Consider the following 18,869-nt stretch of genomic DNA (forward strand, 5'->3'; position numbering starts at 1 on the left):
TCCATTTATTAAAAGTCAGCAGCTGCAGTATTTGTAGCTGCTGGCTTTTAATATTTTTTTTTTAGGTGGAGCTCCTCTTTAAGGAAAAAACCTTGAGGCTTTAGAATCATTTTAAGGTTGTTTTAGTGTTTAGATAAACTTATATAACTGGCATCTAAATAATTTTTACTGTTTAAAGCTGCTTAAGTCCTGCCTAGAACCCCTCACCTCAAAGTGTCCTACATAAGAGTTACATTGCTACACAACAACAAATCCTTAGAATGTAGTCTAATACAAAATGAAAAAATAAACCGCAGTGCCCAGCAGTATGTACAAGGAAAAACTGCTTTAATAACAAGTATGAAAATATTTCAGTATTATATAGCACAATCTATCCCCCAAAATGTCTTCCAGCGCGTTTGCTTCCTGTGGGAAGAGGAATCCTTCAGGAAATGCTCTTTGTGTTTTTTATTTTCTGTAACATATAAAATACAAAAATAATGACAACTGTGTCTAAGCCCCATTAGATTACAGTACGTTTTGGTTGTGCGTTTAATGGCGGTCGGTGTTTAGCCCTGCTAAAGTGTCCAGTGTATATCATTCAGGCTTCCATTGTCACCAAGGCCTCCATCTGCCTCGAATAAGTTCATCAGGGTGGCCATGGTGGTTTCGTCATTCTCAAAATCAAGAGCAGAACCCTCACCTGAGAGACCAAAGAAATAAACAAAGTGAATGACAAGAAGAGTTAATATACTTTTAACACTTTATCTCTTTAACATACAGTGGTTAGGTAACGCAAGCAAATACGACCTTTCACTTTTTTTTTTCTTGCACCAGCTGTCCCCAGGGATCTGTAAAATTCACCCTACATTATTTTACCCACTGTCAGAGACTAAACAAAACTTTTGACAATTCAGAAGTTACTGCTCCCTAGTAATAATGGAAGTTGAATTTCAGTGGTTCTCTTGCTGGTGAAGTGTCAATGATAACAAAACTGGCCAAAGGCTGTCCATAGATGGATCTTTCAATGGCTGAATGAAAAAATACAAATGGATTCTTCCATCCACACAACTGAGGTAGGTGGAGTAATCCTCGCTGCTGAGACATTGTGTTTTGACAGCAGGGAGTCCCCACTATCAGAATATACTGACAGCCCAATAGCTACAGCCACGGATGAGTGGGAGTGGCCACACATAAATCTGGTCCATGCTAAACCACCCAAACTTCGATCCATCTATGGCTAAGTCCTCTTGCTAAGGGAGACAACGGGAGGGTACTACATTTTTTTTTTAAATATATAAAAGCCCAACCTTGAGAAAGCCAAAAGTCCACTCTTGCAGTGGTACTGCAACCTAAATGCGCTGTAGCAGTGGACTGCCCCTTGTTGGCATTGTGTCCACAGTAGGATTTGCAGTGGCAGAGCAGAGTAGGACTGGCCAGAGAGAGATTACTTTCATGCAGCTTGCCAGTTTAACCGCTTGGCATCCGCGCTATAGCCGAATGACGGCTACAGCGCGGACCTACATTCCCGGGAGGACGTCATATGACGTCCTCCCCTGTGCACGCTCCCTGCGCGCGCCCAGCAGGGCGCGCGCCGGGCGCGTTGTGATCACCGAGTCACTGAGACTCGGCTGATCACCGATCTGTGTAAGGGGCCGGTCCTGGCCCCTTACCATGTGATCAGCTGTCAGCCAATGACAGCTGATCACATGATGTAAACAAAAGATCGGTAATCGTTTTTTTTTTTTACTCACGCTGACAGCGCGAGTAGAAAAAAAAGCCGATCACCGGATCGGATGTGAGGGACATCGGTCCCTTAGTGGAAGAGGCACATCTGCCTCATCAGTGCCCAATAAAAGTGCCACCTAATAGTGCCCACAGTGCCACCTAATAGTGCCCACAGTGCCACCTAACAGTGCCCACAGTGCCACCTAACAGTGCCCACAGTGCCACCTAACAGTGCCCACAAGTACCACCTATCAGTGCCCACAAGTACCACCTATCAATGCCCACCTGTAGTGCCAATCAGTGCCACCTGCCAGTGCTGCCCATCACTGCCACCCATCAGTGCCCATCACTGCCACCCATCAGTGCCCATCACTGCCGCCCATCAGTGCCCATCACTGCCGCCTCATCAGCGTACATCAATGAAGGAGAAAAATTACCCGTTTAAAATTTTTTAAAACAAAATATAAAAAAATAAACTTTTTTTTAAAAAAAAATTCAGTTTTTTACATTTTTTTAATAAAAAGTAAAAACCGCAGAGGTGATCAAATACCACCAAAAGAAAGCTCTATTTGTGGTGAAAAAATGATAAAAATTTCATTTGGGTACAGTGTAGTATGACCACGCAATTGTCATTCAAAGTGCGTCAGCGCCGAAAGCTGAAAATTGGTCTGGATAGGAGGGGGGTTTAAGTGCCCGGTAAGCAAGTGGTTAAACATGTATTGCAATATGTGTGAACTAAATATCCCTATTTTGTATTGCAAAATTTGCTAGAAAGGGTGTATAGCAGTGTGCAGAGATGTGGTCACACCCCTTTATCAACTGATAGATTATATGCATGTACAAACTATTGGGATATGAGCAAAGGAATATCTTGTCTCTGTTGCATTTCAGGTCATTGACCAGACCTGAACCTAGTAGCTATCCCCCACTTTGTGTCTGTTTGCCACATGTTGCCATGGTGTCCACTATAGCATTTGCAGAGCAGAGTAGGACTGGCCAGAGAGATTACTTTGACACAGTTGGCCAGCTTAAACATGTATTGCAATATGTGTGAACAAAAAAAAAAATCCTATTTTTCATTGCAAAGTCTACTGGAAAGGGTATATAGCAGTGTACAGAGGGTTCATCCACAATTTCTAGTGTCCCTTGGTCTCCCCATGTCCAATGCAGGGCTAGTGGCCCTGCACCAGTCTTGATGACACCAGAGGACCTCAGACCACTGGCATGTAGAAGCAGAGGAGGCTGCAGGGACCGGTCTGCAGCGAATAGGAGCCTACAGTAGCGGAAGATCAGGTAAGTAAAACTGCTCTATCCAGTCCCCCTAGACAAGAACAGCAAGTTAACACTTGGAGTTCAGCATTAAACTTTTTTTTATTGATGGATGAAATGGTGTTTTGTTTTGTTTTTTGTCTTTTTTTGCAGTTAAGCTTTTGGGCTGCACCCCAAGGCAGATCTAATAATAAAACACCAATATATGTGCATTTCAAAAATAATGTGATTTATTTCTAAATACAACTAGGATAAAGTGTTTGTTACCTAAACATTTCATACTCCGTATATGTGGCTGCTGTACAATAGAAAGTATCCTGTTCACTTTGTATTGGTTCCTTTATGTGAAATCCCTGGTATTCCTGCAAGTCTATCTGCTTTCCTATTAAAAACTGACCACACTAAGCAGGTGAGCACACTGTGGTCAGTTCTCTAGCTATGCTGGGAACTCAGTCTGCTCCCCTCCAATGATCAGGCTTGTCCTGACATGCCCCTCCTGTACAACCATTCACTGGGAAGATCAGTGGACTTTTGCTTCTCCTCCCCCAAGCTTTTATGCAGCTGAGAACAGAGGGAATGTGATCACTTATAAAAAGGGGAAAAAAGGTATTTATAATGTATTCTGTTTTATATCTATACACAAATGTTTTCTCTTTCATTTCTATTTTAAACTGAATGGGATGTTTTAAAAGGTGATTGTTTACAATTACTTTAAGTACTCAAATTGAACTGGAATTAGCCTGTTGTGATTCTTTGTACAGCAGAGCTCAGACTGGGAGAGGGAGGGACAGCACTACAGGCCAAACAGACTCTTCTGCAAACACATGTGTTGACAAGGAACATGATGACAGAAGGAGAGAGCAGTGTTAGAAGAGTAGTGAACTCCTGCTGCTTCTTCCCTGCCCAGTCACAGGCTGGGAGTGGCAAGGTGGCCTAGCTTTTTTTTTTTTACTTTACCTGAAGCAAGGAAAAGTCAGGTACAGGAAAACTAAATATAAGAGAATTAAATATCGGCTTTTAAATACAACAGCAGAAACTTACTCAGGAGGTGATCTGGAATAGGGAACGAAGGCAAGATGTCATTTTGAGAAGACGCGTCTAGTTTCTCAATTTCTGTAGGGGACAGTTGTACCAAATCGTCTTTCTGAACCTGAACAAAAGCCGTCAAACAAACACTTCTTTAAAAAAAAAAACACAAGAGTAAAAATGCCACATTGATAACACTCACATTTAAAGCAAACAAGCGCTAAGCCTTTGGTTTCCATGGCTGTACAGTGTAACCTCATGTACATAACCTCGGCTGGTGTGTAACCAGGACACAAAGTGATGGCAAATCCAAAATTCCACAGTTGCCACCCCAAAAAGAACCAAAGGGAAATCTTACAATGAGAACACTTGTTCTAGAAACAACTATCTTAGGCCTTATTTAGATGGGCATACAATTGGGTGGTACTGGCGCAAGCTGTTAAACATAATACTTAATCTGACAGGGGATGAGGGAGTAAAATCCCTCAATCAGGGGTCAGCAGTCTGAGTGAGGCCTATGGACATAGATTGGGTAAATAAATCTATGCACAGACAGCAGATGATGGTCCAATGATGATAGTGGGGAACAGTTCAGTAGTTAGGGCAAGCCTCTTGAGGGAAGCAGAAGCAAAAACTCCAGGAACATGTAAAACAAAGATAGAGGCGCCGCTGAAGTAAACTGTATGACAATTATTTTAACAAGGCATAAAAGCACTTACATTTAGGTACGGTAAATGAAGCACATCGTGGAGTCCTGTATGATTAGTCTCTGCGCTGGCTGGGTGCAGTGGTGATTCATTGTACAAACACCACAGACTATATAGAACAAAGTCACCTGCTCAAAAGAAAATGACTCAATAAGAGTTATCCTGAGTCTCTTGTTGAGCAAGCACACAATTTCTACCTTGACGGCAAGCCAGTACGTACCGACAAGGAGACGGATAAAAAAATTCCACTAGATTTATCACCAAATTTCATCATCAGTATAAACACATGGAGAATATTCTGAGTAAACACTGGAACATTCTGGCTGGGGATCCACACCTAAAAACCATCCTACCAGCAAACCTAGGGTCACATACTGAAATGCGCCCAATCTTAGGAATAAAATTGCCCCAAGTAAACTAAAACCTGATAAACCCATACAACCCACACAATTTATGTCTCTTCCCTCTCAAAGGCATGTTCCACTGTAAAAAGGCACTAAAAACGCGTGCTTTCGTAAAAAAAAAAAAAAAAAAGGTAATAAAGAATATACTGCCAAAAGGAAAAACATATAAATTTGATGAATTCTACAATTGTTCATCAGATTTTGTCATTTACTGTTTGATATGCCCATGTAACTTGTACGTAGGCCGTACCATCCGACCACTCAGAAAACGTTTTGGAGAACACCGTCGCCTAGTAGAGGAAGGAAAGGACAAACATAGTGCCCCTCGCCACTTCGCTAACTGTCACAAAAAAATCGACCACAGGCCTCGAAGTTTGGGTGCTGGAGCAAATACCCAGGGGTCTTCCAGGGGCAGAGAGATTCGAAAGGGAGACCTACTGGATATACTCTCTGGATACCCTTTCACCAGGAGGGTTGAATAAGGAATTAGAGGTGGCGACCATCATATAACATTACACACCAGTTCACATACACATCACCCTGTTCCTTCTTCCCCCCCACCCCCCCTTTCCTTTTCGCATACCCCCTCTAGGTTTTTTTGTCTATATTTTAATCAATGTACTAATTTTGTTACAGGATTTTTTTCATACTACTCCAACCTGGAAGTCGGGTGGTCCCTAATCCAAGGGAGGTTGGGCACATATGTCACTCCTCTCCCCCTCCCCCTTCCCATCACTCACTTCAGTAAGTATATAGTGGTATAAGGTTAATTTAGTTGCCCATATTACTGCTCTGTGGTCTGGCTAGTGTTGTGCATGACGGGCTGCCCTGCTTCTCAGTAGTGTCTAGCCAGACTTGCGGCTGACATAGCTGAGGATAGGGTACCTAGTCGCCCACGTTGGGATTATAACATATCCATAGCACTCACCTCACCATTACATCCCCCACCCTTCCCATCATGCTAAGCATGACTGCGAATTACCCATACCCAATTACCCCATACTTTATACATGGATAATTCTATGTATATTGCACATTATCTCCACTACCAAGTTGAGGTGATGGACAATAGATTATAGACAAAAGTCTATTATGTATAACATCCGGTCATACCATTACTTCATACAGAATTGCCTAGACGACAAGATGTTGTGTCCACAGTATAGGTGTTCTGACCGACATGTGGATATGTTCACCAATGGATTACCATTGCATATCATATATGCCTATCCCTATGATACCCAGTAATTTAGACTCTATAGGTGCACAATTCTAACATGTTTGCTTTGTTCCATTGCATATTTATAATGAAACAACTGTCATCCATTCCAGCATTCCATCTACTTCTATGCATCATCTTGTAATGATGCATATGGCTTACCCAATTATGGTCTCCCCCAAGCACATATAGAGAGCTGTTTCAAACACAATATTTATCATGCGAGTATGTAATGTTTCTCACAACACACTATATTAGCGGAGTCTATTTTACTATAATGTTGAATTTAATGCGGGTTCTCTTTTAGGATTTTTAGATATCATTGAATTAATACATTTTTATTATTCAACACCATAGTGTTTACCATTTATTTCAATTGGATTGTTTGAGATGCATGTTGTTTTTCTATGTCTTTATCTTTTTAATTTTGTACCAATTGATGTCCTGCCAAGTACTAAGCAATGAAAATCTCACTATTGCTTTTTAAAAAGTAATTTTAGTTTATAGCCACAAGATGGCGCCAATCTCAGCCACTAGAGGGCCTTCTGAACCATCCATACATGTGAGTGTTAATTGATGCACCGCATCCGCCAATCATCGCCCCTTTATAACGCTCTCACACTCCTGTACAAGCCAGCTTGAAAAAGGAGCGCGCCTGTCATCACCATCGGCAGAGCGCACGCTCGGAAACGCGTTGCATCATATCCAGTGACGTCAGATGCCGCTGTGGTCCATGTGCGTTCCAGCCCTTCTTCCTGTTCCAGCCTAACCTATCTAGCTGACGATCGGCGCCCGCAGGAGATAATGCTATCAAACCACCGCTGCAACCCCAGCCAGCGCAGAGACTCATCATACAGGACTCCACGATGTGCTTTATTTACCTTACCTAGATGTAAGTGATTTTATGCCTTGTTAAAATAAATGTCATACAGTTTACTTCAGCAGCGCCTCTTTGTTTTACTTATTCAGATGGGCGCTGTCACCTGTACTACAAGCATTAGGCGTTTGTTTTGGTGTTTGCTTACGCCCCTGCTGTGTGCAGGGATCCGATGGAAGTGGGTGCAGACGCAGCGTCTGCACAGAAACCATTGCATATAAAAATTTTACAGGTGTGCAGAGCGGATGCATGGCCCAGAACACAGGAATCCACTCCTGTACACCTGTCAAATTTTAATACGTGTCTGCATCCACTTCCATAGGCTGCTTCACACAGCTGGGGGCTGATGCAGACACCGAAACAAACACCTCATGCATGCAATAAGTGCCTGAATGAGGCACTTAGGCAATAAGTAACTGTCTGAATGAGGCTTAAGAGGGAAATTCTTCTCACTTTTTTAAATTTCCTGTTGCATCTACAGGACAGGAAGTGATGAGAAATCTCCCCAACAGAACATAGTGCCAGCACAGAAGAAAGTCAAGGGAATCCTGATTGGTTGAACATGGAGTAACTTGGTTCTTCACTATTCTCACTCCTCTTCAGGCATGACAGTTCAGTCTTTGACTTACTCCAGGGGCACATCCTCCATTATCTGGTCCCACTTGACAGTAGCACTAGCAACCCCAAACTTTTTGCGTGTACCCCAATATATTGGCCTTCCAATAGTTACAATAGATCTTAGTCATAAAATCAAGTCCTGCTAGATGACGTCACGCTGGCCCCTTTTGCAGGTATAACTATGTAAAACATTAAAAATAAGCGTTTATGCGGTTTAAAATCCAGTAATACTCGGTCTCACCCTGCTCTGCACGTGCTCAGTTGCTCTCTATTTTTAGGCACTGTGCTGAATTTGTAGAGGCCGATCTACTGCCAGCCTAAATATTTACTGCTGTTCAGGAGCTCTGGGCTTCAGCAAAATGGCAGCCTCTAGCAAGAAGAAACGGGAACAATGCTAAAGGCAATTTACAGCATAGGTGTGCGCAGCCTCTTGCATTAGGGTGTGCACCCAAAAGCTCCAACACATATGCGTTTGACATATTTACCGGCCTCTTCCCCACTCTCCATCCTGAAACAATGGGGGGAAGGGGGAGCAAGGGAGCACATGGGGGATCCCGGCAACAGAAGGAAGAGGAACAGGGAAAGGAGGGGTGGCATATATTAATACCGATCCCCTATATTTTCCTCCTGTGGCAGCTGAATGTTGACAAAGGGAAGAAGAGGGGGAGAAGCCTACTTTCAGCTGCTGCAGGAGGAAAATACAGATCAGTTCCACAAAATTCCACCCCCCGCCACCTCTCCTGTGCAGGTTCTGAGGGTCGACAAGGAAGGATTGCAGTTTACCTATCAGCTGCCCACCACTGATGGGTTGCCAACCCCAGGATTAGGGTGTGCCCAGGCACACCTGGCACACCCCTTGCGCATGCCTATGATTTACAGCAAACACTAATTTTGGTAGTATAATTATTAATATGGAATGTATGTTCTTTGCTAAAGACCATTATTTTTATCACGTTGTTATGGGTAAAGTTCCACATTAAAAGGAGGAGTACAGCCAAAGCTCGTTTAGCTGTACTTCTGTGGATCACTGGCGTGCAGTTCGCTCTGCAGTCCTGTGACCCGTTTTCAGCAGACAGCAGGGTCAAGCCACAGAGCCAGTCCAGGCTTGGGAAGATCACAACCATATAGTCGGGATCCACCCACAGCCGCTGAGAGGACTAGCCGGCCTCTTCCGCCCCCTCCACAGTCCATGGCTCCAATGAGTGTGGGGGCAGAGCAGAGAGCTCGCAGAACTGAGCGATCGGCGGTGTTTGATCGCTCGGTTCTCAGTCTTAGAAGCGACGGGGGACAGATGAAACATCGAACCGATGCTGCATCCACCTAGGTAAGTATGATTCTTAAATAAAAATAAAACTCACACTTCTCTTTTAATTATAATAATCCATCTTACTGTTTATGGACCCCCCTCTCTATTTCTCCAATATCTGATGCTCTCTCAGGGAATAACTTAAAACGGTTAAGGGAATTAACCACAGGAACTGATCAGGTGTGGGGAAATTGGCCGGTGTACTTTCAGCTTAGGAATTTTTACACAAATCTTTTAAAGAAAGGTACCATACATCGATCCTTTACAGATTTAGAAAAACTGTGCTTAGGGACACAAGAGCCCAGAGCTGTCCAATTTCAACCATCTATGCTATGTTGTTGTCTATACCTCCTACAGTGCCATATTATATAGCCGAGTGGAAAAAGGAATTGGAGAGTATAATATCACAAGAAGACATTGGCAAAGGATTTTTGTGGCACACTCACTAAATGTCTATGGCCAGTAGGGATGAGCCAAATACCCCCCGGTTCGGTTCGCAGCAGAACATGTGAACAGGAAAAAAATGTGTTCAAACACACGAACACCGTTAAAGTGAAGTCAAAAGTGCTAATTTTAAAGGCTTATATACAAGTTATTGTCATAAAAAGTGTTTGGGGACCCGGGTCCTGCCCCAGGGAACATGTATCAATGCAAAAAAAGGTTTTTAAAACATCCGTTTTTTTTGGGAGCAGTAATTTTAATAATGCTTTAAGTGAAACAAGCATTTGCCGCGAACACCCCAAATTGTTCGCTATTTGGCGAACAGGTGAACACCCAATGTTGAAGTCGAACTTAATTTAGACTCCAACATCAGGCTCATCCCTAATGGCCAGTAGAATACAAGAAAATAATTTTAAGTTATTAACTAGATGGTACCGATACCTGGTAAGACTGCACAGAATATTACCCCAAAGGTCAAACAAATGTTGGAGATGTAAGACACATCTGGGTACACTACTCCACCTTTGGTGGTTGTGTCCCAGAATTGTACCTTTTTGGTCAATTGTACTTTATGCACACAAAACTATATTGAATATAGAAATTGCACAAACTCCACAGATGGCATTGCTGTCAATTATTCTAGGATCTGTTAGGGAGATCAAGGAGAGTTTTTTATGTTTTTTTAATGGCCGCAAAGGCTGTCTTACCAAAATATTGGAAATCTTCTGACTCACCAAAAATAGTAGAATGGGTAGAAGAAATGCAATACGTGCGAAGAATGGAGGAATTGACTGCAATGTTAGGCGATAAGTATGAGAAATTCCTGTGCAGTGTGGTCTCCTTGGATATCTTTCAGTGCATCGTTGGAAATTAGGGAACTGATTGAGGTAGGTAGGATATGTTGTAAAAAAAAAGCGAATTGGGGAACAGGGAGGGGTATGTGCCCCTGGATGGGGGGTTGGTAAGAGGGGAGAGAATTATATCCCTTTTTTTCTGGGTGAGTGCTTTAAGACTCCTCAATATATGAGGATTGCAAGTATTAGTCGGTCCCTGCATGATATTAAGGTCTGGTTGCACTATAGCCTGTAAAATGAAAATTGAGGGACCTACTTCTATGAGATTATGTGTATGATGTGTTAATTTCTCTGTAAAACTTAATAAAATTATAATTTAGCCAAAAAAAAAAGTTTTAGATGTGTATTTCTACTTGAAACTCAGTGTGCTTTGCATATTTCTTTCAGATCTGTACCGTAATTCAGTGTGAAACTTTGCCTCTGTGCAAGAGCTTCCTGTCATAAAGACCGGTCACTGCTGCTCTCTCCCCTTGTGCAGGGTGACTGGTCTTGTCTCCACCCACTATTGTAGTTTTCTGCAGGTAGCCTGTAGTGGGTGTGGCCTGCTGTGTCCCTCTTACAGCTCTCTGCACAGGCTATGTACAGCACAGTGATTATGTCATTGCTTATTATTATGTCACAAGGTAATATCTGGTTTTGGAAAGGTGTTTGATGCACACAAAGTGGTCTCAAATAATGTGTAGCTGGAATTCAGCTTTAAGCAAACAGTCTTAGCCTCTTTATTAAACTAAAACTATTATCAAGGCAAAGGATTGATGCATGGTGATTTCACAAAGACACTCCCGAGGCTGCAGAATTCTGAACTTACCTCCACGCATGGGGCGCCGATGCCAAGAGGGGATTTCTTTAAAAGGTCACTAGGACTTATATCCCCATTAAACGGAGGAGACTGTAACCTGTAAAACAGAAAGGATTTATACTTTGGTTATTGTGGTTATCACTGTATTTTTCATTTCCATAGCGCCATCATACTCTGTGGCACTGTAGGGTGGGATATACGGGATATACCTCACAAGCCCCTAAACATTTTCATTATATCCATCAGATGGTCCCAATCCCTTACCAGTAAGGTGATAAAGAAATGTTCAATAAGACGGTCTTGGCCTTGTTGCTATTAGAAAGACTTATGCTACCGTTAACTTCAGAATTCACAAAATGTGTTGGATAAAGAGAGAGTTCAACCAATAGAACCGTCTACAACTGGCTGAGCAAGGATGCGTTTTAAAGTCTAAGCCCCTGTTCACATCGGTGCGATTTGTCATAAAATTTGACAGGTCCAATTCGCATGACAAGTTATTGTTGGCAATGTAACAGTTTAAATCGGTGTGACTCCGACTTTGCGGTGCCACACTGATTTCAAAAAAAGGATTCCTGCACTATTTTATTGCGATTTCAGGTGCGACTTGCATAAACATCTGTGCATGACGTCGCACAGATATCAGCCAAAGTCACACTGACCTGCGGCTTTGAAATCATGCTAATCCCTCTCCACTATCCCGAACCAAAAAAAAAAAAAAACATTTTGCGTTTAGTGACACATTAAAGAGTGTCTAAAGTCAAGAACAAAAATGTGATATAGTGGCTGCATTCGTTTTTTTCTTTCATACTTTTTTGCCTTTATTTTAACTTTGATCCTGCCGTTAACAAACTTCTTGTCCTAAGGCAACAATGCTCACTGTACTCAGGGCCAGATTAATGTAGGGCAGGGGTCTCAGACTGGTGGCCCTCCAGCTGTTGCTAAACTACAAGTCCCATCATGCCTCTGCCTGTGAGAGTCATGCTTGTTAGCCTTGCAAAGCCTCATGGGACTTGTAGTTTTGCAACAGCTGGAGGGCCGCCACTTTGAAACCCCACATGTAGGGGCTATTGAAACTGCAGCTCCAGTTCCCTATCCTAATATAGGCTCAGCCGCTCAAAAAGAACAGGCCATGCACAGAAAGCAATAGGTGGGATTAATAACGGGTGACGTGGGTAAAGCGGGCACCTGCCCTGGAGCACTGTGTTGGTAGCTCACCCCGCTCCTCACTGACATGAGTAATTGCAGTGTCACCCCTGTCAGAAGAAGCAGTGGCCGATGGAGAACCTGCTGCTGAAGGCAGGATTCAGCTTTCTCCTCCCTCCAGCCTGCATGGGAGGGAGCCAACGGCACTGAGACAGAAAACTGTCCTTAGTCTCCAGTGTGGCGCTGCTGAGGAAGGAGGGCAGACTGTGACCTTCTTCCTCTCTCTCTAGTCATGTGACATGTCATATGACTGGAGAGAGGAAGGAGAGGTTGTTGTGAGCACCGATCTGCCAGTTTCGGTGAGTACTGATCTGCCAGTAGAGGGGGGGGGGGGGGGGGGCAACAACACGGAAACATGGGGACGCCCGATGTAAAGGGGGACTCTACTGGGGACGCCCGATGTAAAGGGGGACTCTACTGGGGACGCCCAATGTAAAGGGGGACTCTACTGGGGACGCCCAATGTAAAGGGGGACTCTACTGGGGACGCCCAATGTAAAGGGGGACTCTACTGGGGACGCCCAATGTAAAGGGGGACTCTACTGGGGACGCCCAATGTAAAGGGGGACTCTACTGGGGACGCCCAATGTAAAGGGGGACTCTACTGGGGACGCCCAATGTAAAGGGGGACTCTACTGGGGACGCCCAATGTAAAGGGGGACTCTACTGGGGACGCCCAATGTAAAGGGGGACTCTACTGGGGACGCCCAATGTAAAGGGGGGCTCTACTGGGGACGCCCAATGTAAAGGGGGGCTCTACTGGGGACGCCCAATGTAAAGGGGGGCTCTACTGGGGACGCCCAATGTAAAGGGGGGCTCTACTGGGGACGCCCAATGTAAAGGGGGGCTCTACTGGGGACGCCCAATGTAAAGGGGGGCTCTACTGGGGACGCCCAATGTAAAGGGGGGCTCTACTGGGGACGCCCAATGTAAAGGGGGGCTCTACTGGGGACGCCCAATGTAAAGGGGGGCTCTACTGGGGACGCCCAATGTAAAGGGGGGCTCTACTGGGGACGCCCAATGTAAAGGGGGGCTCTACTGGGGACGCCCAATGTAAAGGGGGGCTCTACTGGGGACGCCCAATGTAAAGGGGGGCTCTACTGGGGACGCCCAATGTAAAGGGGGGCTCTACTGGGGACGCCCAATGTAAAGGGGGGCTCTACTGGGGACGCCCAATGTAAAGGGGGACTCTACTGGGGACGCCCAATGTAAAGGGGGACTCTACTGGGCACTTAACCTGGTGAGTTATTCGTCATTTTCGCCCTGGGTGCTGGATTACTTTTTACGGGCGCTGCTGGGCAGGAAGTCCTAATGGAGGCCTGGTATTTGGCTTCTTCAGTGTTGCATTAGGCCTGCATGGTTGCACCCTTCCATCTCACCTCAGCTTGCACGCTTATGCAGACTTCCGCAGGATTGTGGCTGCTCCTTATTACCTCAGGGCGCATGGCCATTATGGAAGATTGGTAAATCAAATGCCAGACTTCCCTAGCGTTACCCCTGTGGTGTTTTGGCGCACACCAACACAAGCTCTTGGAAACGCAAGAGGGCGTCCAGTAAGAGGAGAGCGGAGATTTGATGGTTTGACAGCCTGACTGTCCCTGACCCGTCCCTTTCATTCACAAGATTTCAGTTCTTGCAGTAATAGATGCTCAACATCACAAGCAGCCCTTACCTGGGGTGGTTTGTATGCACATATAGTCTGCCTAGAAACACTCACTCCTCCAGACTGACATCCACCCATCAAGGCACCAACTCCTCCCAAAAGGCAACCCACTGCTTTCATCAGGGCTGAGGGCTCCTAAGAGAAGTACTGAGGTAGGGTGCTGTGATATTTTAATAAATTTGTACAGCACCCTGCCGGCCCCTCCCACCAACAAGCTCTTTCTTCTTGCATAGAGAAACACAGAGACCCACTGATGACATCACTGCATCTAAAATAAGGTAATGAAAACTGAAAGGTTTTATTAAAAAATATCACTAGCATGTTGATGAGTGAGGACAGGAGGAACCAGGGAAGGCAAAATATAAGATTAAACTTCTTTTAATCCATTTTTTTTTTAAACAGTCGGAAAAAGTTAGGTTTTAATTGTGACAATGCAGTAAGACACCTGTGCACACTATAACCATAAACAAATCACTAAAAAAGTTAAATATATGACTAAGGCCCCTTTCACACTTGTGTGACTTGATACTGCAAAGTCACATGACAAGTCGTAACCCAGGTTTTCCAATGAGTACTGTTCATATCTGTGCGACTTCAAGTCGCAGCGACTTCAAAGTAATCCCTGCACTACTTTGGTCAGACTTTGATGCGACTTGAGGTCCATAGACCTCAAGATTACACAGGCATTGCTCTAAGTCGCGGCAAAGTCCCGGCAAAAATTGCTACAACTTTCAGGTCGCACAAGTGTGAAAGGGGCCTAAAATGATGAAACACGGGACAATCCCCCCACACTGTTTACAGTAATCATACACAAAGTGTTAGCAAAGTAAAACCAAGAAACAGGAAACCAATGGAAGTTTTACCTTTGCAGTTCTAATATCTGTTTTGCAATCTCTTTTCCAATGTTTGCAGCACCGAGCAGTGTCCCGCTGGACATCCCAGGTACATGGAGGTAAGGACGCTTGGAAGTATCTACCACAAAACATATCAATTAGAAATCAACTTCAAAGTGCACCTGTGACCAGGCTTTGGACATTAAAGTGTTTAGTACTTAATAAGCTGTAAGGGGAGGTGCATCTGCATGCAGGCAGTCCCATGCAGGTCGTTTGGGAAACAGCCGCTGCTCCTTACTTGGCATCTGTGTGGGTGCAAGTGCGTGTCCCAAAACTTACACTGTCTGCGTTCGGGGACCTGAACCCCCATCCACGTGGATGTCAAATTGGGAGTAGTGGCTGTGTTTGTGCAGCTGTTGCATCCCAATTGACATGAATGGGACAGCCTGCAAGCAGATGCACAGAACACATGTGTATTCCATGTAGGTAAGACACAGCCCTCACACTGGTGTACACTTAAAGGGTTTGTAACCCTAAATTATGCTTTGCTGCCAGCCTCCCTATTTTAAGCTGCCATCTTGCATTGTATAAGTGTTTGTTAGAATAGATGCCTCAAAATACCTTTTTGTGCTGTATCTTCAGGCCAGTCATGTGACTCCCAGCCACTCTGCTATTCTGATCTAGGTCTACAACCTCTGTCGTCAGCCAGGAGTCACATGACCAGCGACCTGGCCACTCGACCCCTCCCGTTGTAGCCCTGGATTGGAATAGCAGAGTGGCCGGGAGTCATGTGACTGGCCTGAAGATACCTTTTTGTGCTGTATTTAGAGGCATCTATTCTAACAAACACTTTTACCAGTGTAGGATGGCAGCTTAAAAGAGAGGGGCTGGCAGCATTTTTTACTAGTTTACAGGGGGGTGCGCAGAAACTGGCAGGTTTTTTACCGTTTCCAGAGGGGCAGGTTAGACAGCACAAACACTGTGCTGTTAAACCTGCTATAAGGAAACAGGATCTCTATATTTTTTTTATTTAGGGTAACAACCACTTTAAGTATGTCTGTGTGCATGACACCTAAGGGAGCTTTAAAATAAGCCCTCACTAACCTCTTCAGCTTCAGGTACTGTGAATTTCCAAAGATCACATACAGCATACACTCTAAAGTCAGTTACAATCTGTTTTCTAAAAAATTTAGAAACATTTGAAAAGTTGCCTTATGACCAAACTCATGCACTGCCTGCCTTAGTTATGAACATACTATTGAGATTATTGTCCCCAGGGCAGGTAGGTGACCGACACCCCTTAACATCATCATGTTCTTACCTCTGCTAACCGCTATTGGTTAAAAAAAAAGAACTATGGTTATTCAATATTAACAAATACAATCCCTTCGGCTGTATAATCACGACAACTCAGAGCTTCCAGAGCACTTTACCACGCTGCCATCTCTCCGTTTCCGACTGTGGTAGGGGGCAGTGTGGTGCGCAAATTTGTTGTTCTCTCGCTTCTCATTAAAACAGAAGTATGGAAAACTTGAATACATTTCTTATTTTAAAAAAAATGGGTTTACATTAAGTGGCTAGCAGGCAGCTGCCATAGAGAAAAAGGGGAGAAAAGCTATGATTTCAGTGCCTGTGTTGTGAATTTTGGAGATGAATTTCTCCACAATGCCTGAAGGTACAGAGGTGATAAGGGAGTTGTTTTAGTGTGTCTTAAATGCTTGCTTAGAATATGTACATAATCTGTGCAAAAGTTCACTTAAAAAAATACAGCAACAAATTAAACAAACAATAGATAAATCTTCTCACCTTCTGAAGAGTGTGAGCTCCCAGGGAGAGAGGCAGTCTCTAGAGATGACCACTGGCCTCTGCAGAAGGATAACACATGAGCTCATAAACATTTTTGGGGTTCAAATAGTAAAAACCAAAATTGCTTTTGTGTTTCAAATGTATTCATATTTCATGAATATATATATACACATGGCTTAAAAAAGGAATTTTTACTCACCTGTAAAATTCCATATCTTGAGAGTACAGTACAGGACATAGGCTGGATATTCATAGACCCTGGGTTATAGCCTACCACGAGGGTCTATGAATATCTAGCCTGTGTCCTGTACTGTATGATTAAGAGAAAAGGAATTTCGACTTACCTGTAAATTTCATATCCAGACTCCACCTTACCAACCACTCAGCATCTGCTGCCCTTCTCTGTCAATCCCTCCACTGGATTCTGCTCGCTTAACGAAAAACACTAGCATCCAACCTATCCACCCCTATATCCAGAGCTACATTAGAAATCTTGCAACACAATATCACCCAAACCGTCCTCTTCGGCCCTCTCAAGACCTCCTGCTTTCCCATCACCTTGTCCTGTGCTCGACTCCAAGGCTTCTTCAGAGTCTCTCAAATCCCCTGGACCCCTCTACCTCAAATTTTCCGGCTATCTCCTACTCTGTGCGCCTTTAGGCAACCCTTGAAAACTCATCTCACCAGGGACGCCTACCCCGCTGCTATCTAAAAAGGTTTATTTACCTCAACTCAATCCCCCACAGTTATTACCTTTTGTATCACTTGACACTCCCTTTCAGATTGTAAGCTCTCACTGTTATTAGAAGCAGTAGAGAAGAAATATCCTCTGCTAATCTGCTGGTCACAGTGTTGGTGTAGGGCAGGGTGGTAAAAGCAGTGAGGGAGCTGACAAGCACAGGAGATAACTGGCAGAGCTGCAAGCACCGGAAGGAGAGAGCCTAAGATCTGTACAGCAGGGGTTTCTGTAGATCCTGCCTTGGAGTGAAGAACAGGTGCACAGCTGTTGGGGTTTGCAATATGCAGACGTTAACACTGAAAGAACTTGGCCGGGTAGCAGAGTGGCGGTATGTCTCCTAGGCAACACTCTCCCACCAGAACTGAGCCTCCCCGCTGTACGGAGCAGCTTATCGGCTCTCTCCTTCCAGTTTTTGCAACTCTCCACAGACATCTGTCAGTATGCCTCTCTGAGCCTGTCAGCTTCCACAGTGAGGAAGTGGACAGGCTCAGTGAGGCATGCTGACGGTGGAGGCATCACGGGTCGAACATGGATGGCCCAGGGGCCACAATTTACACAAGTCTGGGTTACATTGATCAAATTCCTATTAATAAGAAAGGCAATACCTTTACTGTTCAACCACCTGATACCAGGCACACACCTAGTGAAGGACCTGCCTTTTACCCTTAGTCAGATCTGCCACACCGCCTTGCCATTCTAGAATCCAAAGAGGACATTGCGAAGGCTGAGGCCCCCCCCACACACACACACCCTCAAAGGATTGGGAGATGGCAGGGTGGAAACTTGGGAAAGCTCCGAGATAGAACAAATGAACAACATGAACCCTGTGGAGTCAGAAAAAGATATACTAAGTATTAAAAGGTACCTGTGGGAACATTGTGCGTCATGCTTTTAGGCTCTAATATGCATGACCAGTCCCCTTTAATACTGACACAAGAATTTATCTGAAATTCCCCAACACTTACGAGACCACGGTGTTAACTGACACAATATATTCAAACTCTTTGGTCCACGGATTAATGAAACTGAACCACTGGCTCCTCAGAATAATGAAGGACCCGTCTTTCACCCTGAACTTGTATGGGTTTGTCACAATTTTCTCCTTGCTCTGAAGAACTGTATGAAGGAAAACAGACCATCAGTGGTGTAAAATATTTAATTCTTGCGTGCAATAAATTAATCTTACTCGTAGCATGATTTTACTTTTGCAGATAGCCAAGGGGCCCAAAAATTAAAGGAGTACCATGGGCAAAATAGCAAAAGTGACATTTATGATGCAGTCTGTCAGTGGCCTTAACACAACAATTTCTGTTTTTCTGCATCCCCTTTTAACATAGTTTTACTACCTGATAATCCAGCTGGTGGATCCATTATCTTATGACTTCTTGTAACAGGGTGA

The 18,869-nt window shown here is 44.2% G+C and overlaps 1 protein-coding gene across 2 annotated transcripts in view; it reads right to left on the reverse strand.

The window, feature by feature from the left end:
• Positions 1-310: 310 nt before the first annotated feature.
• The window catches only part of BMAL2 (basic helix-loop-helix ARNT like 2), a 94,545-nt gene continuing 75,986 nt past the window's right edge, over positions 311-18,869 (reverse strand). Inside the window, exons 11-16 of one of the 2 annotated variants that reach the window (XM_073621736.1) lie at positions 18,436-18,586; positions 16,732-16,790; positions 14,956-15,064; positions 11,237-11,324; positions 4,018-4,126; positions 311-682 (exon numbers count right to left, since the gene is read on the reverse strand). In XM_073621736.1, coding sequence (XP_073477837.1) covers positions 558-682; positions 4,018-4,126; positions 11,237-11,324; positions 14,956-15,064; positions 16,732-16,790; positions 18,436-18,586 — 641 coding nt within the window. In that variant the 3' untranslated portion in view covers positions 311-557. Of the gene's footprint in view, positions 683-4,017; positions 4,127-4,708; positions 4,838-11,236; positions 11,325-14,955; positions 15,065-16,731; positions 16,791-18,435; positions 18,587-18,869 lie in introns of those variants that run through there. The other variant, XM_073621737.1, reaches the window with a different exon arrangement.

Source organism: Aquarana catesbeiana, linkage group LG03 (assembly GCF_042186555.1).
Source record: "Aquarana catesbeiana isolate 2022-GZ linkage group LG03, ASM4218655v1, whole genome shotgun sequence".
In the NCBI taxonomy this organism is placed as follows: Eukaryota; Metazoa; Chordata; class Amphibia; order Anura; family Ranidae; genus Aquarana; species Aquarana catesbeiana.